The sequence below is a fragment of the Mandrillus leucophaeus genome, unplaced genomic scaffold (genome assembly GCF_000951045.1).
Source record: "Mandrillus leucophaeus isolate KB7577 unplaced genomic scaffold, Mleu.le_1.0 Scaffold142, whole genome shotgun sequence".
Lineage (NCBI taxonomy): Eukaryota > Metazoa > Chordata > Mammalia > Primates > Cercopithecidae > Mandrillus > Mandrillus leucophaeus.
In genome coordinates, this window is record NW_012101388.1 from 3550763 (window position 1) to 3573925 (window position 23163).

The window sequence follows — 23163 nt, forward strand, 5'->3', positions numbered from 1 at the left end:
AAACCTGCATGCAAATATTCATAGCAGCTTTATTCATAATTGCCCAAGTTGGAAACAACTAAGCTGTCGCTCACCACTCTGGTGGGCATGTTAATAGTGGGAGAGGCTATGCATGTACCTTCTGCTCAATTTTTCTGTGAATCTAAAACTGCTTTAAAAAATAAAGTCTTTTTTTTTTATTATTAAAAAAAAGGCTTCAAGACACTGTGACTATAGAATCTGTCACTTCTATAAACCATTACACTCGCTGACTAAGGATTTAACACAGCAAGTGCTATGTCTGCATCTATGTTTTAGAACAACGGAGTATGAAACTGGGTCTGTTGTTTCATCAATTAGATGAATAAAATATATACTCCTACACTAGCAATTTCTATCAGACCTTGCTGCAATGCTAGGAAAGTTGTAAACTCCAGTGTCCAGAGTGGTGTCACACAGAGCTACTGAATGCTAAAAATATGGCTAGTGGGACTGAGGAGGCAAACATTTACTTTAATTAATTGCTTTGAAACGTTCATAACCACATGTGGACAGTGGCTGTGATTCTGGCTGTTTTAGAGTATGATCAACTTTACAAAAAAAGCCCAGCCCTTTGGGAGGCCGAGGTGGGCGGATCACCTGAGGTCAGGATTTCAAGACCAGCCTGACCAACATGGAGAAACTCCATCTCCACTAAAAATACAAAATCAGCTGGGCATGGTGGGGCATGCCTGTAATCCCAGCTACTGGGAATGTTGAGGCAGGAGAACCTCTTGAACCCGGGAGACGGAGGTTGCAGTGAGCCGAGATCACACCATTGCACTCCAGCCTGGGCAATAAGAGCCCAGGCTCAAAAAAAAAAAAGTCCAAACTATAATCAGTTAATTTATTCTACGGAATTATAGGATATTCATGAAAACCTACATTATGCCATATAAAAGCAGAATCTGTGGAGGAAATTAAATGGATTGAAATAATTAGTTTGTTGTTCACGCACTATGGAATTGTTTCCTAATCTTTCTCGCCTACTGCTCACTGGTAAATATTTAATCCCCCTTTTCAGGTTTTGGTTTTTATTTCAAAATTTTATACTTCCATTTCAGTGCAGCATTAGAGAGGAAATATGACGGTAGTTATGAACACAGGTTCTGCAACTTATTAGCTGTGGGATATTCAAAAAATTGCTTAGTCTTTTTATGCCTCCATGTTCTCTCCCGTAGAACAGGGAAGCAGTAATAGCTACACCTCACAAGATAACTGTGAATAACTGACGAATTATTTTCACTTTATCATGTAACATTTTTGAATTTTCAGTATGCTTCATGCATTGCATAACTGATCTGTATACATCATTTTATTTAATCCTCCCATAATTCAGGCTTTGCCAATTTTGCTGGCTCTGCTGGTTTCTCAATGGTTTGGAAATTGGTTAAATTTCTCAATCTAAGATAACAATCTGAAAGAAAACTGATGAATCACATATTGATGACTTGTTGCAGCCCTAGGTGATGTTTTCAACTTTTAAACATTTTAAAATAATTGTCAGCTAAATTAACTTACTATTTTAGAAGCCATGAAGAATAAAACTAAAAGAACATCTAATTATCTACTGCTGTTGGTCTTGGATTTTGGAAATAAGAATAAATAAATAAATAAGAAATTGATGATAAATAGTTGACAAGTATTTCTCATTTCTTTATTTTGTATTACAATATCAAAACAACATGTTAACACCAATTTTTAAAAATATCCACCAAAAGTATATATTTATATGTTGGAGTTTTGTTTTTCTTTATACCGAAGGCTAATAAAAGGTGGTAATAACCTAAACAGTAGCTAAGACTATAAAAATAAGTGAAATGCATCATAAAATCACACCATAATGTATAACTCTCATAAATATTCAACTTTATGCTTCACAGCCTTTCTTGTATACCAGCTGGTTTTGAAACAATTAATTTAGATTTTGAAACAAGTTTAAAAAATAATGAAAAAATCATATAACACAGTAAGAGTGATATCCCAAACACAAAGAATTCTTGTAAATCAATAAGAAAAACATCCAGCCCCATGGAAAATGTGCAAAGGAAATATAAATAGGTGATTCACAGAAAAGTTAGAAATGTTCAGTTCACGTAGAATAGCTGTTCAACAATGGGAACACATGGACACAGGAAGGGGAACAACACACACTAGCACCAGGAGGGGCTTGGGGGTAAGGGGAGGGAGAGCATTAGGACAAATACCTAATGCACGTGGGGCTTAAAACCTAGATGACGGGTTGATAGGTGCAGCAAACCACCATGGCACAAGCATACTTATGTAACAAACCTACACGTTCCGCTCTTGTATCCTGGGAATGTAAAGTAAAACTTTTAAAAAATGCACTTAAATTTCACATTCTGCTCTGTAATATAAACAGCTGATTAAACAGTTTGATTAGAAAAAAAAACAAAAGCTGTTCAATTCCATTAATAATCAAAATGGTGTTTTTGGTGCTTTTCTTGCTTTATGGATATTAGCCCTTGTGTATCATATATGTTGTAATCATTTTATCTCAGGCTATCCTTTTTTTAACTTTTATTTTTGGTTCAGGAATACAGGTGCAGGTTTGTTATACAGGTAAATTGCATGTTGTGGGGGTTGGCGTAGAGATTACTTTGTCACCCATCACTAATAAGCATAGTACCTGTTAAGTAATTTTTGGATCCTCATCCTCCTCCACCATCCACCCACAAGTTGGCCCGAGTATCTGTTGTTTTTTTTATTTGTGTCCATGTGTACTCAAAGTTTAGCTCCCACTTAAAAGTGAGAAAATGCAGTATTTGGTTTTTTGTTGCAGTGTTAGTTTGCTTAGGATAATGGATGTCCAGCTCCATCAATGTTTCTGCAAAGGATGTGATCTCATTCATTTTTATGGCTTCATTGTATTTCATTGCATACATGTAGCGCATTTTTAAAAATCCAGTCTACCACTGATGGACATTTAGGTCGATGTTATGTCTTTGCTATTGTGAGTAGTGCTGCAATGAACATATGTGTGCATGTGTCTTTATGGTAGAAGAATTTATATTCCTTTGGGTACATACCCAATAATAGGATTGCTGGGTCAAATGGAAATTCTGTTTCAAGTTCTTTGAGAAAGCTTCAGATTGCTTTCCACAATGGCTGAACTAATTGACATCCCCACCAACTATTTACTTTCCTCTGTAGCCTTGCCAGCATCTGTTATTTTTTGACTTTTTAACAGTGGCCATTCTGACTGCTGTTTGATGGTATCTTATTGTGGTTTTGATTGGCATTTATCTAATGATTAGTGATGTTAAGCATTTTTTCATGTTTGTTGGCAACATATATGTCTTCTTTTGAAAAGTGTTCATATCCTTTGCCTACTTTTTAATGGAGTTATTTGTTTTTTGCATGTAAAACAAAATTCTTTAGATTCTGGATATTAGACTTTTATTGAATGTATATTTTGCAAATATTTTCTCCCATTCCGTAGGTTGTCTGCTTATTGTCTTGGCAGTTTTCTTGCTGTGCAGAAGATCTTAAGTTTAAATGGGTCCCATTTGTCGATTTTTGTTTTTGTTGCAGTTGCTTTTGGTGTTGTCATTGGGAAATATTTGCTAGTTCCTATGTCCAGGATGGTATTTCCTAGATTATCTTCAGAGATTTTATAGTTTTAGGTTTTACATTTAAGTCTTTTACATTTTGAGTTGATTTTTGTATATGGTGTAAGGGAGAAGTCCAGTTTCAATATTCTGCATATGGCTAGCCAGTTATCCCACACACATTTGTTGAATAAGAGTCCTTTCTCCATGGTTTGTTTTTGTCACATATCAGATGGTTGTAGGTGTGTAGCATTATTTCTGGGCTCTGAATCCTGTTCCATTGGTCATTGTGTCAGTTCTTTTACCAGTACGATGCTGTTCTGGTTACTGTAACCTTGGAGTATAATTTGAAGGCAGGTATGTGATGCCTTCAGCTTTGTTCTTTTTGCTCAGGACTGCCTTCACTATGTGGGCTGTTTTTTTGGTTTCATGTAAGTTTTAAAATAGTTTCATTCTAATTCTGTGAAGAATGTCATTGTAGTTTTATATAAATAGTTTTATATAAATAGCATTGAATCTGTTAATATAATACATATAATCATATAGATAGATCACTGATCTTTTGTATCATTTTGCATGTCTCAATTGCCTTTAGTTCGGCCCTGGTTTTGGTTTTTTTGTCTTCTGCTAGCTTTGGGGCTGGTTTGCTCTTGTTTCTCTAGTTCCTCCAATTGTAATGTTATGTTGTTAATTTCAAATCTTGCTAACTTTTTGATGTGGGTGTTTACAGCTATAAACTTCCCTCTTAATACTGTTTTGGCTGTGTCCCAGATAATTCTGTTATGGTGTATGTTTGTTTACATTAGCTTTAATGAGTTCGTGGATTTCTGTCTTAATTTCATTATTTACCCAGGAATCATTCAGGAGCAGGTTGTTTAATTTATATGTAATTGTGTGGTTTTGGGCAATTTTCATCACATCGATTTCTATTTTTATTGTACTGTGATCCAAGAATGTGGTTGGTATGATTTCATTTTTAAGAATTTGCTGGATATTGTTTTATGCCTAACTGTGTGGTCAATTTTATAGTATGTGCCATGTACAGATGAGAAGAATGTATATTCTATTGTTTTGGGGTGGAGAGGTCTATAGATGTCTGTTAGGTCCATTGATCAATAATTGAGTTCAGGTCCTGAATATCTTTGTCAGTTTTCTTCCATGATTATCTGTCTAATACTATCAGTGAGGTGTTATTTTATCCCATTATTATTGTATGACCTCTTCCTAGGTCCTCTTATTGAATTGAGTCTTTTACCAATGTGCAATACACTTCTTTGCCTTTTTTGATCTTTGTTGGTTTAAAGATTGTTTTGTCTGAAAATAGAACAGAAATCCCTCCCTTTTTATGTATTCCATTTGCTTCATAGATTTTTTTTCTCCATCCCTTTACTTTGAGCCTATGTGTGTCTTTGCATGTGAGACTTGTCTCTTGAAGATAGCATACGGTTGGGCTGGGCATCTTTATTCAATGTACCACTCTGTGCCTTTTAATTGGGGCACTTAGACCATCTACATCTGAGGTTAGTAGTAGATTTGATCCTGTCATCATATTGTTAGCTAGTTATTATGCAGACTTCGTTGTGTGGCTGCTTTATGGTGTCACTGATCTATGTATTTACATGTATTTTTGCAGTAGCTGGTAATGATCTTTCCTTTCTATATTTAGTACTCCCTTCAGGACCTCTTGCAAGGTAGGTCTGGTGGTAATGAATTCCTTTAGCACTTGCTTGTCTGAAAAGGATCTTATTTCCCCTTTGCTTATGAAGTTTAGCTTGGCTGGATATGAAATTATTGGTTCAAAATTATTCAAAATTATTTTCTTTAAGAAAGCTAAATGTTGCCCCCCGCCCCAGTCTCTTCTGGCTTGCAATGTTTCTGCTAACAGGTTTGCTGTTAGCCTGATAAGATTCCCTTTGTAGTTGACCTGCCCCTTCTGTTTTTTTCTTCTTCATTTAGACTTTGGAGAATCTTATGATTATGCGTCTTGAGGATGGTCTTCCTGTGTAGTATTTCGCAGGGGTTCTCTGCATTTTTCTAAATTTGAATGCTGTCCTCTCTAGCGTTTGGGGACATTTTCATGAATGATATCCTGAAATATGTTTGCCAAGTTGCTTGGTTTCTCTCTCTCTCTTTCAGAGACATCAATGAGTCATAAATTTGGTTTCTTTACATAATCTTATATTTCTTGAAGGTTTTGTTGATTCTTCTTTATTTATTTTCTTTATTTTTATATGAATGAGTTATTTTGGAAAGCCAGTCTTCAAGCTCTGAGACTGTTTTCTCACGTGGTCAATTCTGCTGGTAATATTGCAATTTCACTGTGAAATTATTGTAGAGTGTTTTTCAGCTCTATCAATTCAATTTGTTTCTTTCTTATAATGGCCACTTTGTCTATGAGCTCTTGTATTGTTTTATCGTAATCATTAGGTTTCTTGGATTGGGTTTTGACTGTCTCCTGTATGTTGATGATCTTTGTTCCTATCCATATTCTGAATTATGTTTCTGATGTTTCAGCTGTTTCGGCTTGGCTAAGAATCATTGTTGAGGAACTAGTGTGACTGTTTAGAGATAAGAAGACACGCTTTTTGAGTTACCAGAGTTCTTCTGCTGGGTCTTTCTCATTTGTGTGGGCTCATGTTCCTTTGGTCTTTGAGGTTGCTGTGCTTTGGATAGATTATTTTGCTATTTTCTTCTTTGATGAACTTGGAGGTTTGATTACAGCACAAGATGGTTTTGGTTGATGGACTCTGATTCTAGTCTACTCCTGGGTCTTGGGGGTGCTCCTTCTGATTACTTTCTCCATGCCTGTGTTTCTTTTGTTGGGTGTTCTGGTCCATAGGGCTCCTTCAGTCAAGGCCCACAGCTGGCAGACAAGCTGTATCCTTGCCAGGTCAGTCCTAATCTGCTGCCCCTATGCTTCCTGGGGAAACATAGAGTTACACCTTCCAGCAGAGTTCAAGTGGAAGTGGAACCACTGGGCTAGAAGACCTAGTGAGTGTGGCCCATCTGCCTATGACAGGCTGGAGTGGATGGACTTGCCCCCCCTGCCATTCAGGGTTTCCAGCGTGACAGGGGTCTGTACCTCTCGAAAAACTTAGGAAGAAGCAGGACTGTTGGGCTGGAAGCTATAGCAAGTGTGGTTTGCCTGGCTACCAACCAGAGGTGGGTGGAAATGACTGCTCTGCCTTCTGGGTGCTTCCTGGGACAACAGAAAGCTGCCACTGCAAGATGAGTTCTCACAGAAGCAAGACCACTGGACTGGAAGCTTTAGTAGGTATTACCTGCCTGGCTACCAGTGGTAGGGGCGAGTGGAGTCACACACTGTGCCCACCATGTGCTTCCAGGGGCAACAGAAAAGCTGCATCCACTGGCTGAGTTCATACAGAAGCAGCAGCACTGGGCCAGAAGCTCTAGCAGGTGTTGCCAGTCTGACTACCAATGGCCAGGGTAGGCAGGTCACATGCCCTGCTCTCCAGGTTATTCCTGGAACAACAGAAGACTGTGACCTCCAGCTGAGTTCATACAGAAGGGTGACCACTGGGCTGGAAGCTACAGCCAGCATTTCCCACCTGGCTACCAGTTGCAGGGGTGGGTGGGGTTGCATGCTCTGCCATCTGGGTGTTTCCTGGGACGATAGGAACCTGTGCCCAATAGCTGAGTTCACACAGAAGTTGGGCTGGCTGTTGGGCCAGAAGCTCTAGCAGGCATTGTCCACCTGGTTACTTGTGGTGGGGGAAGTTGGGGTCACACAGCATGCCATCCAAGTGTTTCTGGGGACAAGATAAAACTGCACCCTCCAGCTGAGTTCACACGGAAGTGGGACCGCTAGGCCAGAAGCTCTACCAAGCATTGCCTTCCTGGCTATGAGTGGTGGGAGTGGGTGGGGTCATGCACCCTGTCATCTGAGTGTTTCCTGGGAAAACGTGAGGCTGCACTCTCCAGGTCAGTTCACACAAAAGCAGGACCACTGGGCAGAAGCTGGCACCAAGCCCTGTCTGGTAAGAAGGGGCGGGGCAAACTTACTGCTCCCAGGCACTGCAACTGTGGCTTCTAATGGGGATGTGACACCGGTGATGGTCTGCTTCAGGGCCCAAGGCTTGTAGCGGCCTTCTTGAATTCGAGAGTTGCCCCCACAATACGTCCAGGTGGCTCTCTGCCTCAGTCTAGAAGTGCAGTGGTGGGGTGTTAGGGGTCAGGGGGATCCTCCTGTTCTCAATCATGCACAGGTCCTGGTGGACAGCGTGAATTCCCCTGGGAGCTCTCACTCATTCACCCTTTCCTGTGTTGAACAGAATCTCCTGGCTCCACGCTGAGCTCAGACAGGCTGGTTCCTGGACTCCTTCCTCTCTGATCTCTGTGCTCCCCTCCCGCCTTGATGGAACCCAGTGTAATTTCTCAGATGTTTGATCGGTGTGCAGTGTCAGTGTCCATTACCCCTTCTATTCCTTCTCATGTGTACAGCGGTACACAGGAGCTGCTTCTAGTCCGGTTTCTTGGTTGGCCCCACCCTTCCAAAGGTTTATAGGGTTATAATATGCAGTGCTGTTGATAGTAGGTGGAAATGAGCACTTTACACATATGCTTTGGGGAATGTAAGTGGCTATAATACCAGTAACAGCAATTTGGCAATATTTATTAAAGCTTCAAAGTTTCATTCCCTTTCTCCCTTCTGCACATCCATTTTAGACAGTAACGAATGCACATGAGCACAAAATCTTGTACAGGGATATTAGAGTCTGTAATGGTCCAGATTAAATACAACCTAAATGCTCAGCAATAAGGGAAAGGTTTACTCCATTACAGTACAGTCCTACTTAGGAATACTAGAAAATGGGTAAAAAGAGTGACATAGATACACATATGCTGAGATGGAAAGAATTTAAGACGTATTGTTAAGTAAAAAGAAACAAAGTATAAAACAATATGTATAGTATAATAACAATGTAGGGAGGAACCTCACAAAGCAAAATTTCTGTATGTGAAGCAGGATAGACTTCAAATTTATAAAAGCTCAGACATTGAGAAGAGGAGTATTGGAATTAGAGGTTAATGAGGGTTCTTGATTTATATGTGTTACTTGCAGTTTTGTGTAAGAAATTACTTGAGTACCTTTGTTTTTGTTTGTTTGTTTGTTTGAAATGGAGTCTTGCTCTGTCACCCAGGCTGGAGTGCAGTGGCGCCATCTCAGCTCACTGCAACCTCCACCCCCAGGGTTCAAGGGATTCTTTTGCCTCAGCCTCCCAAATAGCTGGGATTACAGATGCCCGCCACCACGCTTGGTTAATTTTTGTATTTTTAGTAGAGACGGGGTTTCACCATCTTGGCCAGGCTGATCTTGAACTCCTGACTTCATGATCCACCCGCCTTGGCCTCCCAAAGTGCTGGGATTACAGGCGTGAGCCACCGCGCCCAGCCGAGTACCTTTGTTTTTAAAAGATAAAAAAGTCATTAAAGGCTTGTCAACAAATAGAGCCAAGGTAGTTAGCTAAAATATGTTTTAAAAGATTTGCGGTGTCTAAAAATCCAATCAAAATATTTAAATACATAAAAAGCTAGGAAAGTGTCATGATGCACAAAAAATTAACAACATCTGCAAGGCAATTACTAGAAATACTCATTTTGATCATTTCTTTGTTTCGGCTGATTCATCTCCAATTGTGCTATGCTCTGTGTCAGTTCTTTTATAAAGATTAAGTCATTTAAGCTTCATGAAAGTCTTGTCAGTATTTGCTATAAGACTTATTTTATAGACAATAAAACAATCAGAGGAGCCGTGTGAGGTTAGGGAATGAAGTTGTGAATTCAGGCCCACCTGTATGAATTCAGAGCCCACATTCTTTCTACTAGTGTCCATCACATTGCTATCTTTATTTTCTTGATAAAACATAAAGTACAACTTACTGTGTGGAAGTCATAAGACTTTTCTCCGAAGAGCCTGTTAGCAGTTTTAAGCAAGTACTGAGTACCAGCTCTGTTAATTTCAGCAAGAAGTGACTGAAAACCTTGGTGAATAGCTCCATCTTCACCTCCAATTTTACTAAAAGAGAGTGCCTGAAATTTTTAAAAACAAATAAAATTTTCAGTATTCCCTGACTTCAAAAATAGGCACAATGCTAAATTCAACATTAAGAGATTTATAGATCCTTACTAGAGCATAAAAGATGATTAATCTAATTTATATGATTTGGCTATGTCTCCCCCCAAAATCTCATCTTGAATTATAATCCCCATAATCCTCACATGTTAAGGGTGAGACCAGGTGGAGGTAATTGGTCATGGGGGCAGTTTCCTCCATGCTGTTCTCATGATAGTGAGTGAGTCTCTCAAGAGCTGATGGTTTTATAAGTGTCGGGCATTTCCCCAGCTTGCACTCACTCCATCCTGCTACCCTGTGAAGAAGGTGCCTCCTTCTCCTTTGCCTTCTGCCATGATTGTAGGTTTCCTGAGGCCTCCCCAGCAATGTGGAACTGTGAGTTAATTAAAACTCTTTCCTTTATAAATTACCCAATCTCAGGTATTGCTTTATAGCAGTATGAGAATGCACTATTACACTAATTAAAGATAGAAAGTGGGTTGACATCCACCCATTCTCCCTACCTATAGCTCTTCTTAAGCTTCCCTATAATCACTTCCTATGTAAAATCAATATTATCTAAATATTGGTATGACTAGATATGCCTTTTGCAAACCCTAACAAAATGATTCAGGTTACTTAAACGCTCACTGTTTGTGGTACTTTGTCTAAAAACACAGCTGCCAAACATGTGTTCTGTCTCTGCATACACATGGTGCTCCTGACACCAAAAGATGGAGTCTCCCTCCCCTTTGTTAGGATCTGGGATGGCCCCATGACTTACTTTTAACAAGAGAATGCAGATGTAGCTCTGTTCTAAGCCTAGACCTTAAAAAGCCTGGCAGCTTCCACTTTGACTCTCTTATAACGCAGCTACCATGATGTAAGGATGCACAAGCTTCCCTAAGGAAAGGCCATGTGGAAGGGCTCTGGAGGAATGAAAAGACTTGCTTGTAGGGTACTCCCGACCCCAGCCACCAAGTAGCACCAAGGCCCAGATATGTGAGACCTTCTTGGACCTTCTAGACCAGCATTACTGATAAATTAGTAGCATTTATTTTTGTCTTGAAGTGGCTCTAGGTACCTGAGACATCTGGGCTGCAGTGTTTCCCTTCGCTCCCATGAAAACCATGGCCAAGGCTGACGACATGCTCATGGGTGAAAAAAATATGTTGTTTGAGTTGTTTTCCCCCAGCTTTTTCAAAAGGTTTAATGCAAAGGTGCCGTTTGCTTCTGATAGAGCGTCCATGACAGTGAGCCTGAAACAATGGATTTAAAAACAATTTTACATCAATATGGGCTTACTATGTATTGCATTTTCACTTTATTAAGAGAGTGGATACTTTTCCTCAGTGAACAAATAGGTACACATACAAAAACTAAACTGGGGCTTTTGATGCGTAATTTCATTTAATCTGTACAACCGGATGGGGTCGGTGCAGCGAATATTTGCATTTTACAAGCAAATAAATGGAGTCTTCGCCGTGTCGGTATCTTGCCTCTGAGGATACCCAGCTACAAACAGCAACGCAAGGATTAGCAACCAGGTCTGTGGTTGCTGAGGAACGCTGTAGATCTAGGGTTCCTCTTAATCTCTTTATCACCATGGTACAAGGTTGTTTTTTTTTTTTAGAAAGCAGAAAGCAAGTTAAAGCTCTCTTTTTAAAACATGAAATTCATAAGTACAAAAACTATTAATTTCCAGCACTGGTAAAATAGGTATTCCTTCCTGTACTCTACAACTGATTATGTAAATATTTTCAGAGTGTAATTTAGAATTACATTTTAAAAAGGAAGGAAGGAAGAGAGGGAAGGAGGAAGGATAGAAAAAAGAAAATGCCAAGAAAATATTTATACATTCAGAATAAAAAAATTCATTTCAAAGAATTTCACTGAAAGTAAAACTCACATGTACTGATAAGAAACATTTTGCAGAAAGATGACTAGTGAAGCACTTCATATGCTACAGAGATAATCTTTAAATGGCCAACAATAGAGAACCAGTTAGATTCTGTCATATCTGTGATTGAATATAAATGAAGATTAATGTTAAGTGTAAATTAGAAATAAAGTTACATATAATTCACAAATAGACTGGAAAGAAATACTGAATATCGAATACTTCTGGGCAATGGGTAATTTTGATGTTAGTTATGTTCTCCTGTATTTTTGCATTTTCTGCAATGTGTGTATATTCTTTTTAGTGTGATTTAGTCAGATTTGCTCTTTATGAAATTAATGAACTGGCACTTAGTTGTAAAGTCAAATAATTCTAGGAGAGACATTATACAAATCAACAGGCACCTTCCCATTCCTCCCAACTTCCTAGAAGCAATCAATCACAAGTCAGCTTGCTCTTTCTCCTGGCATTTATCCATGTTTAGCTATAATAGGTGTATACTACTGTTTTTGACCTAACAATTTTAGACATCATCTATTGCCTTCCTAATTTATGGAATTACATCCCTTACTTCAGTCACTGCACTTCACCTCCTCTATCCAAGTGTTTGCTTTAGTGCAATTAAATAGTATTCATAGCCAAGCCAAGTAGTGAACAATTAATCCATTCCTCTTCTCACATAACTCTGTTTTTCCTTACGTTAATATTTCTTCTACCTCACCTTCTTTGACTTTCTTTTATATATAGCAAATTTGTCCCCAAGTGTTCCACCAGTCAAACCTTTTCAGTAATTTCTTCATATGCTCAACCACATATGAATAATCTCAGTCCCACTGCTCGTCTCCCACAGTCTCTCATCCTGCTGGTGTGCAGGTTTCTTTAATCTGTAGGATTTTCATTCCCAAAGCAGAATTTTCAAAAGCAGAGAACAACTTTCCCTACTATTATACTTTAGTTAGTGGCCAACTTATTGTTTGTCAATTTGGTAAACATCAACTTTTACTTTAAACTTTAAAGCACACTACTAACACAGCAAATAAAATATTTTTAAACTTTTAAGCATTGAGTACAAAGATTTGTAATCAATGCTTAAAAGTTTAAAAATAAAATAAAAGCTTTTCTAGGGCCATACCAGTGACAAAACTGAGATAGATATTCCATTTTGGTTTCTAAATACATTATGATGTAAATTACATTAGTATTTAAATACATTACATACCTTTCTTTTCTAAACATTCTTGCATTCAGAGGCTGTCTGCTGGGCTGTAATTGTACTACCCTTCTCTTTCATAATTCCAATGTGTTGCATCCATTGCTATTGATCACTCACATTGCTGACTATTCCTTTCTAAACTCACTTCTCTTTAGTGTGCAGCATCCCTGTCTCATCTAAGACAGCCCTTTGCCAATGTCCTTTGTTTTGAACCCCAATGCCTTTTCTGCTTTATTGTTTATTCCTTTGTTTGGCTAGAACAATAGTTTTCTGAGACAGAATACATAAATTTTGATTTATTGCATATCTGAAAATATTTATATTCTACTATTAGATACTATTGATTGTTTGGCTGGGACCAAATATGAATGTTACTTTTCACATCAGTCTTATAAATCACAACAGGGAGGAGACAGCTCTGGGTCACATTCCTGTCATCAGACACAATTAGACCCCAGAAGCAAGAGGACCCTCACCTGACCCAGTTTCCCCCTAGCATCTAAGTACGCCTGACAGCATCTGAATATTAGTTTTCTATAAGTTCTGTTTTCCAAGCTTAGTTTTGTTTTTATTATTATACTTTAAGTTCTAGGGTACATGTGCACAACGTGCAGGTTTGTTACATATGTATACATGTGCCATGTTGGTGTGCTGCACCCATTAACTCATCATTTACATTAGGTATATCTCCTAATGCTATCCCTCCCCCTTCCCCCTCCCCCCACCCCACAACAGGCCCCGGTGTGTGATGTTCCCCTTCCTGTGTCCAAGTGTTCTCATTGTTCAATTCCCACCTACGAGTGAGAACATGTGGTATTTGGTTTTTTGTCCTTGATTCTCACCAAACTTGGTTTTAAAGGGTAGTGGGAGGAGAAAAGGAAGTAACTTAAGTGGCAATATGATCTGATACAACAAAATTAAAATATGATTAAAAGGCCCCCACCATCTTACCTTAAGGACAATGAATTTTGAAATATTTTATCCCGTCAGTGAATTTAATAAAAACAAGATCTGGAATGTCCCTCACGATGATCTTTGCAGGCCTGCACACTCTCAAAAGTGCTGTGGTGTTGGCCAAACTCTGGGGGCCAGAGAGGGCTGTGAAACCCGTGCGCTCATTCTTGGAAAAGGCGCTGGGGTAGGCGCAGGGTCCAGGCTGCCGTTGGGATCCACCCCTAGTTCTCTCTCGAGGGTCTTCGGTACCCTCAGAAATTCCCAATGCACTGCTCTCTGCGGCATCACCTATGGCCAAGGCGCCCTGAGCTATGGCACCAACATTCTGCGACGCCCCCATCCCACAGGTGGCCCATCTCCTGGACCCTGAAGGTGCGCGCTCCCAGGGTCCTGGGGTCCTAGGGTCCTAGTGTTCTGAGGCATCACAGCCCCCTCCCACCCCAAAGAGTACTTCACCAGAGAGGATCGCAGGGCGTCATTCTCCGCACCCCCGCTTCCCAGCTCCTGCGTGCTGAGCTGAGCTGAGCCTAGAGGCTCATCCCCCAGCTCCACGCGATCTCCCCCGACACCCGCCCTGACCACACCAGGATCCACAGGGGTCGCAGCCAGGCGCAGCCACGCCCCTGCCCTCGGGGAGGCCCCGGCCCGAGACCAAGTGAAAGAGGGGAGCCCCAGGACGGAGCTCAGGGAACTTTGCCAGGCTCCGCTTTCCCGGGCTCCTACCGTTTCCTGGGCGCGGGAGCGGATAACCCGATGCCTGCTTGTGGGAGCCGCTCCCAAAGCTAGACACGTACCGCCGTTGTGGGCACCGTTGCCCAGGAGCGAGGGGAGGCCGGTGGTAGTGACGGGAATAGAGGCGTCTGGGCGGCGCGGAGTATCAGATCCTAGTGAGTGGGGAGGCGGGCGCAGTCGGGACCCGAGCAGGCACCACCCAGCGGGCGCGTGGGCAGGAGGGCGGGGCGGGTCCCGCAGGCGGAGGGGATTTCCTGGTGTGCAGGAAGCGGCCGCTCGCTGTGCAGAAAAAAGCCCCTACTCTCCGGGAGCTTTCAATCAAGAAGTGATAATCCACCCCGCACCCCACCCCGAGTTAAAGTGTGTTTGTAGTGAACTGTGAATCATAACTTCAGGGACTAGAAGAATGCCAATTCCTGGTGCATAGATAGATGTAAGGTGCACACTGCCTTACAGAAATTTAAAATGAACCATCTATGTAGGGGTCTTGTGATAAGAATTAGATAAGAATTAGACTTTGGGGCATTAGATAAGAATTAGACTTTGGGGATTTGACAAATTATAGAAATTACTGTGAAACCTTATTTCCCATTTTGGAGCAGTCATGGGGAACAGAAAGGTTTCAGGTGACTGGGGGTGGGGAGAGGGCTAGCCAGATTTTTATTATTTATTTATTTTTTATTTTTATTAATAGATAATAGCTGACATCGTTTTAGGGTGCATAATTTAATACATTCATATAATTTGTAAATATGAAATCAGTGTTATTGGGGCTTCCAACATCTTAAATATTTATCTTTATGCAGAAACATTCAAATTACTCTCTTCTAGTTATTTTGAAATATAAAATAGATATATTATACATATATGTAATATATGTGTATATGTAATTATAATAAATATACAAAATACAATATTTTGAAATTGTATACTATTTTCACTCTACTGATCTGTTAGACACTAGGTCTTAGCTTCTATGAAATTGTATATTTGTACCCATTAATCAATCTCTCTTCAACACTCCGTTCCCTCTACCCTTCCTCACCTCTGGAAAGCCTCAGTCTACTTCCTATCTTCATGAGATCCACTTTTTTAGCTCCCACCTATAAGCGAGAACATGCAGTATTTGTCTTTCCGTACTTGGGTTATTAACACTTAACTTTATGACCTCTAGTCCCATCTATGTTGTTGCAAATGATAGAACTTATTTCATTCTTTTCTATGCTGAATAATATTCCATTGTGTGTATATATCACATTTTCTTTATCCATTCATCCATTGATGGGCGCTTAGGTCGGTTCCATATTTTCTCTATTGTGAATAGCGCTGCAATAAACATGGAAGCATGGGAGTGCAGATATCCCTCAATACAGTGATATCCTTTCTTTTAGATCTATACCCAGCAGTGGAATTGATGGTAATATGACAATTCTATTTTTAGGATTTTGCAAAACCTCCATAGAGTTTTCTATAGCGGCTGTACTAATAGACATTCCCACTAAGAGGGTTTCCATTTCTCTACATTCTCACTCCCCAGCATTTCATTATTTTATTATTCCTTTTTGTTTGTTTTCTTTCTTCTTCTTCTTCTTTTTTTCTTTCTTTTTTTTTTTTACAGTTTTGCTCTTGTTGCTCGGGTTGGAGTGCAGTGGTGTGATCTCAGCTCACTGCAACCTCCACCTCCCAGGTTCAAGTGATTCTCCTGCCTCAGCCTCCCAAGTAGCTGGGATTACAGGCATGTGCCACCACGCCTGGCTAATTTTGTATGTCTATTAGAGACAGGGTTTCACCATGTTGGTCAGGCTGGTATTTAACTCCTGACCTCAGGTGATCCACCCACCTCGGCCTCCCAAAGTGCTGGATTACAGGTGTAGGCCACCACGCCTGCCCCTGGTCATTTTCATACAAGTCATTTTAACTGGAATGAGATGATAGCTCATTGTGGTTTTAATCTGCATTTCTCTGATGATTAGTGATGTTGAACACTTTTTCATATACCCATTGGCTATTTGTATGTCTTCTTTTGAGAAATCTGTTCAGATCTTTTGCCCATTTTTTAAATCAAATTTTTTTTTTTTTTTTTTTTGCTGTTAAATTCTTTGAGATCCTTATATATTCTGCTTATTAATCCCTTGTCAGATGGATAGTTTGGAAAAATGTTCTCCCACTCTGTGCGTTATCTATTCCTTTTGTCGATTGTTTATTTTGCTATGCAGAAGTTTTTTAGCTTGTTGTAATCCCAATTGTCTATTTTTGTTTTGGTTTTCTGTGCTTTTGAGCCCTTGCACATTAAAAAAAAAAAAAAATACTTTGCCTAGACCAATGTCCTGGAGCATTTCCTCAGTGTTTTCTTCTAGTAGTTTCATAGTGTCAGGTCATAGATTAAAGTCTTTCATTCATTTTGATTTGTTTGTTGTATATATTGAGAGATACGAGTCTAGTTTCATTCTTCTGACAATGGTTATCCAGTTTTCAGAGCACCATTCATTGAAGACTGTATTTTCCCCATTTTATGTTCCTGGCATCTTTGTCAAAAATGAGTTTGCTGCAAATGTGTGTATTTATATCTGGGTTCTCTACTGTGCTCAATTGGTCTATGTGTTTTTATGCTGGACTATACTGATTTGCTTAGTATAGCTTTGCAGTCTATTTTGAAATCAGGTAGTTTGATGCCTCCAGCTTTGTTTTCTTTGCTCAGGATTGCTTTGGCTATTTGGGGTCTTCTGTGGTTCCCCACAAATTGTGGGATTGTTTTTTCTATTTCTATGAAGAATGACATTGGTATTTTAATAGGGATTGCACTGAATCAGTAAATTGCTTTTGGGTGGTAATTTTAACAACATTAATTCTTCCAATCCATGATGTTGAAGAGTATGAATATCTTTCTAGTTTTTCTGAGTCCTCTTCAATTTTTTTCATGAATGTTTTATAGTTTATCTTGTAGAAATCTTTTACATCTTTGGTTAAATTGATTATCAGGTGTTTCATATTTTATATTTTTTGTAGCTATTGTAAGTGGTATTTCATTCTTGGTTTCTTTTTCTGATTTTTCACTGTTGTTGTATAAAAATCTTACTGATTTTTGTAAGCCAATTTTGTATCCTCCAGCTTCACTGCTTCATTGATCAGTTTTAACAGATATTTGGCTGAGTCTTTAGGTTTTTCTAAGATTATGTCATGTGCAAACAAAGCTAATTTGAGTTTTTCCTTTTCAGTTTGGCTGGCTTTATACTTCTTTCTCTTGCCTAATTGCTCTGGCCAGGACTTCCAGTAAGGTATTAAATAAAGTGAGTGAAATTAGGCATCCTTGTCTTGTTGCAGATCTTATTGAAATGTTTTCAGTTTTTCCCCATTCAGTATGATATTAATTGTGGATTTGTCATCTATAGCCTTTATTATTTTGAGGTATATTTGTTCTATACCCAGTTTATTGAGGGCTTCTATCATAAAGGGATGTAGAATTATATGAAGTACTTTTTTAGCATCTATTGAAATAATCATATAGTTTTTGTTTTTGGCTCTGTTAATGAGCTGTATTGCATGTATTGATTCATGCACATTCAACCATCTTTGCATATCCGGGATGAATCTCACTGAAGAAAGCTTTCCCAGAACTTTCCAGTTTGGTAATTCTACTTCAAAAAATCCCCAATTAAATCTTAGGAAATGGAATTGGGCAGCAATAATTTATAAAGCTATCCAGGTGATTTCAGTGTGGAATCCTAAAAGTAACTGTTCCCAAGAACATCTCCTCAGTAGTCTTGATGCAGGATTCACCCACGTCTTTTCTCCATGATTCTGAAAAGCCCTCTCTGTAGTAGCTAAAGACTCACATTTGAACTGTGCCCAAACTTTCCTGCTCTTACAATTGGAAAATGCCAATATCACTTCCCAGTTGTGTACCAATTACTCCTTGTTGTTCAGATCTAGCTCCAGACTTTGGGCCCAACTTCATTCATCCACTCCTTTTTCTCCTTGACCAGCTCCACAAGTTAAAATATGATAAATACTTTTACCTTATTCCCACTGCCTAGTTGTTTCAAAGTTGTTTATTAAGGACATAATTTGGTAACTGAGAGTTTCATTGTAAACACAAGTGTCCCAGGTTGGAAAAATAGTGCATGCAAGTGCAGAGAGGGCTATGATGGCACCATGATGTCGGATAACTGTGACCATTTCAGGCCTTCAGTGGCACAGACAACTGGAATGAGGTACCACAGAAAAGCCTCTGTTGTGTCCACAGGAGCAGATCATGAAGGGCCATGTCAACTCTAGGGGGAGTTTCTTCATTCCCTGTGGACAATAGGAAATCACTAAAATATTTTAAGCTGAGGAGAAACATAGTCCTATTTGTCTTTTACAAAGATTCCTTTGACTGCATCATGGAAGATATTGTAGGAGGCTGCCATCGCATGTAGTGAGGTGTTAGGGGGACACAGCATGGGTGAGAGATGAGGGAAGCTGAAATGAGGCAGAGGGAAATGGAGGGAAATGGAGAGGAGGGATTTCTAGGACATAGATTAGGCATCACTTCTTGGGCCATGAAAGGAGGAGGGGGTGGGAAGTATCAAAGATGAATCCAAGAAAGAATGAAACTAATTTTTGTAATAGTGCAATGAAATGTGAAAATGGTCAGTATTCCTAAGTGAGAAATCTGTCTGCAAATCTATATTTGTGAGGATTAATTGTATTTATTTTCTGAGTATGGACAATTTAAATGCTGGGCCCTAAAGGGGAACCCATCCCTCTAGGTAACTAGAGCCTAATTTCAGACAACCTGAACAGGATCTCCACTCACAAACCCTTCTGCCTGCCCCACTAGGGAGGTGACAGGTACCTGTTAAGAAGGTTCTGGACTATATCATTCAGTGTCTCAGAAATTGTGCTCAGCTTCATCTTCTGTCTTCTAGCCTCATACCTAATTTTCATCTCTTCAGTCAGTACTGGGGAGTATCTGCTGGTTCTCAACTACCAACTCAACCTTAACCTAGTTTTGTCTGACTCCCATGGCTCCGGACTTTGTGGACCTCAGGAAGGGCACACTCCTAGGTTAGTCTCAGGTTGAGCTACCAGCGTCTACAAATTAGACTTCCACTTGTCAAGAGGGAACTAGAGTCCAAATGTAGTTGGAACTTCCTAGCATGGTTTGAGATCTCTGTGCTTCTTATTGTTAAATGAACAAATGCTCCATCTTAAAGAGGCTTCTTGGTCTTAAAAATGTTTCCACTCAGTGACTGACCATATTCACCAGCAACAGCCACTCCTTACACACCCTGCTGCACCTTTCAGTTTCCTCATGAGATTTCCAGCAAGTCTTCACGGTTTTGAGGAAGTGGGAGGTAAAAACAAAAAAACAAAAAACCCCACTTGCTTCTGATAATCAAGTCCAGAGACACAGAGAAAAATGTAAGCATTAGAAAGACTCATATTGTGGCTGCTACGTTTACAGAGAAGGATGGTGAAATAGAGGTAGTTTGTGTGATTTGCCAAGAGTCCCGTGAGGAATTCATGGAAGAAGTGAGACCAGAGTCTGTATGGTCACATTCCCAGAGCACTGCTTTTTCTGCCATACTCTGCAGTAATATTATAATATTGTGATAACACAACTGAAGAATGTTCCACATATTCAGTGATATAAGAGAATTTTAATGATAATGAACAAATGTCAACAAAGTTCATCTGATTGTTGATAACACTTAAGGAATGGAGTTTTAACTCTGTAGGAGAAGCTGAGCTAAAAGACTAAATGGAGTCTCCTTGTGTGTGATCTGCGATGTTATTTTGCTGAAGGTAAATTCCTATTATTAACTTGAAATTTATTCTGACTGCATTAACGCCCATTCTTTTGAGCTCAGTGTGCCTATCCAGTTGGGTACATTCTGTTTACTCAGATACATTCTCTTTCCAGTACTCCCATCACTTCTCTCTATTCAAACAATTACAAAACTTCTTGAATATTATTTGGCCAGTCCTTTGAGATAATGAATCACTATTTAGGTTCTTCTTCTGTCCCTTTTCATTAACATTCTCCAGCCAAATTACTACTGCTTAGTACCAACACAATCCTAAATTTGATTAGAGTACTGAGACAAGTGGATGTCTAAGTCATTCAGAATACTCTGGCTGTGGTTTAGACACAGTTTGTTTGTCCCCAACAAAACTCATGTTGAACTTTAATCCCTGGTGTATTGGTGTTGGACCCAGTGAGATGTTTTTGCCTTAAGGGAATGGGTATCTCGAAGAAGGCTTGATGTGCTTCTCCTGGTAGTGAGTGAGTTCTCATTCTGGTGAGGCAGAATTAGTTCTCTCAGAATGGATTAGTTCCCTTGAGAATGGGTTGTTATAAAATGAGGTTCGTCCTCCTGTTTGGTTTCTCTTTGCACACATCCACATCCCTTTTGACCTTCTTCACCATGTTAAGACACAGCACAGAAGCCCCCACCAGAAGCCAGGCACACGCTGGCATCGCACTTCTTGAATAGCCTAGAGAACGCTAGGCCAAAGAAGCATCTTTCCTTTATAAAGCACCCACCCTCAGATATTCCTTTATAGCAACATACACACATATTAAGACAATGTTTCTATTAAAGTATCTAGAATATTACCAAAACAAAGGCAAGCAATGAAACATAAGTATTGCAGAGCATCTGCTAACCAAGGATATACAGGACCCAGCAGAATTAAATTTGAAAAGCATTACATTAATCAGTATGCCTGGTTTTGTATTTTAATGAACTTATGAGAGAGAAAAATATCTCCTGATATGGCATTGCCTGGCAACTCCCATTAGTGCCATTAGAGCATCTGCTGACCAAGGATATGGAGAACCCAATAGAATTAAATTTGAAAACCATTACATTAGCAGTATGCCTGGTTTTGTATTGTAATGAAGTTATGAAAGAAAAAACATCTCCTGATATGACATTGCCTGGTAACTGCCATTAGTGCCTCGTCAGTGCATCGTCATTCTCTCCATTAATTTCAAGGCTGTTATCAGGAAGTATTAAAGGATAAGGAATTGAATGTCAATTACGAAGAATTCTTTGGCATTTGAATGTGTCTTTTCCTTTCAGGGATTCTTGATTGGTTATACTGCAGATAGGAAAATTGAATGGGGAATAGAATCTCTGATAAATCCCAGCATTTTGGGAGGCCGAGGCAGGCGGATCACGAGGTCAGGAGATAGAGACCATCCTGGCTAACACAGTGAAATCCCGTCTCTACTAAAAATACAAAATATTAGCCGGGCGTGGTGGCAGGCGCCTGTAGTCCCAGCTACTCGGGAGGCTGAGGCAGGAGAATGGCATGAACCCGGGAGGCAGAGCTTGCAGTGAGCCGAGATCGTGCCAGTGCACTCCAGCCTGGGCGACAGCGAGACTCCGTCTCAAAAAAAAAAAAAAAAAAAAGAATATGGCATATCAGTAGAGTGGCCATGGGTGATTTGCCTGAAACTGTGCTAGTTCATACCAGTTGTCCTAGTGTCCTTTCTTGTGCAGCATTAACCTCAGAATTTTCAGTTTTTAATGGAGTAATTTTTCTAATATCTGTATTAACTCAAGCCAGGATGGGATTGGTAGACCAGCACTTTATACTTCAAGCATCTGTCACAGTCTTCCCTGATAGTGTGTGAGAAGCACATTCTGTTACTCCAGCCAGGGTTCACACTGCAAACAGAAACTAACAGTAAAGTGCAAACAAAGCTGCAAACAAAACAAACATCAGTATTTGAACAGGGGAGAGTTTATATAAAGAATTATTAACTAGCAATAGGAGCTTTTTTATTTTTAAAGACTCTAATGGGAGCAGAAATAGAAGATATTAAAGAGAAATTGCTACCTAATGGGTGGGGTGAGTAGAAATGAAAGAACTAAGGGTTTAGAGGGGACATAGGCTACGGACTGATTTGTGTCCCCACAACGTTATTATGTGAAAGTCCTAAACCCCAATATGATGGTATTTGGAGAAAGGGCCTTTGGGAGATAATTAGGGTAAAATAAAGTCAAGTGGGCGGGGCCCTCAGAATGGGATTAGTGGTTTTATAAGAAGAGGAAGAGAGAGATTGCTCTCTCTGCCATATGAGGACACAGCTAGAAGGCAGCCTTCTACAAGCCAGGAAGACAGCCCTCACCAGAAACCAAATCTGCTGGCACCCTGACCTTGGACTTCCCAGCCTCCAAAACTCTGATAAATATCTGTTGTTTAAACTACTCAGTTTGTGATATTCTATTATACCAACCTGAACAAACTAAAATGACTGAATGCCCCAGGGCTGAGATTCGGAGCTCTTTGGAGCTGTGGCTGCCACAGAAACATGCAGTCTGCAGTGGCAATGAAACTTGCCAGAGGGCCAAAGCTGTTCACAGAAGCCATCTGCCCTTGCTGGAGGGTGTGGGCAGGCAGGGGCTGGTCTGTAGAAGTAAATGCCTAGTAGGGATACACTTGCCAGAAGTTGGGTCTTGACCAAATGCGGAAATAGCCATTGTGTGGAGAAAGCATGGCCTGAGAATGTGGCTACAGATGACCAAGTGGGCTGCTGGCCACTTAAACTGAATATGAAATTCTAGGAGGACCAGAATCTAGAAAGAGCATTTCTACTGCTATCTCCTTAGAGAACGCTAGGCCAAAGAAGCATCTTTCCTTTATAAAGCACCCACCCTCAGATATTCCTTTATAGCAACATACACACATATTAAGACAATGT

General features: G+C 39.9%; 1 protein-coding gene across 2 annotated transcripts in view; it reads right to left on the bottom strand.

Moving 5' to 3' along the window:
* HMSD (histocompatibility (minor) serpin domain containing) overlaps positions 1–23163 on the bottom strand; it is a 43633-nt gene that overhangs the window by 9103 nt on the left and 11367 nt on the right. Inside the window, exons 1-2 of one of the 2 annotated variants that reach the window (XM_011974143.1) lie at positions 10748–10912; positions 9492–9641 (exon numbers count right to left, since the gene is read on the bottom strand). In XM_011974143.1, the coding sequence (XP_011829533.1) occupies positions 9492–9641; positions 10748–10912 (315 nt within the window). Of the gene's footprint in view, positions 1–9491; positions 9642–10747; positions 10923–23163 lie in introns of those variants that run through there. The other variant, XM_011974144.1, reaches the window with a different exon arrangement.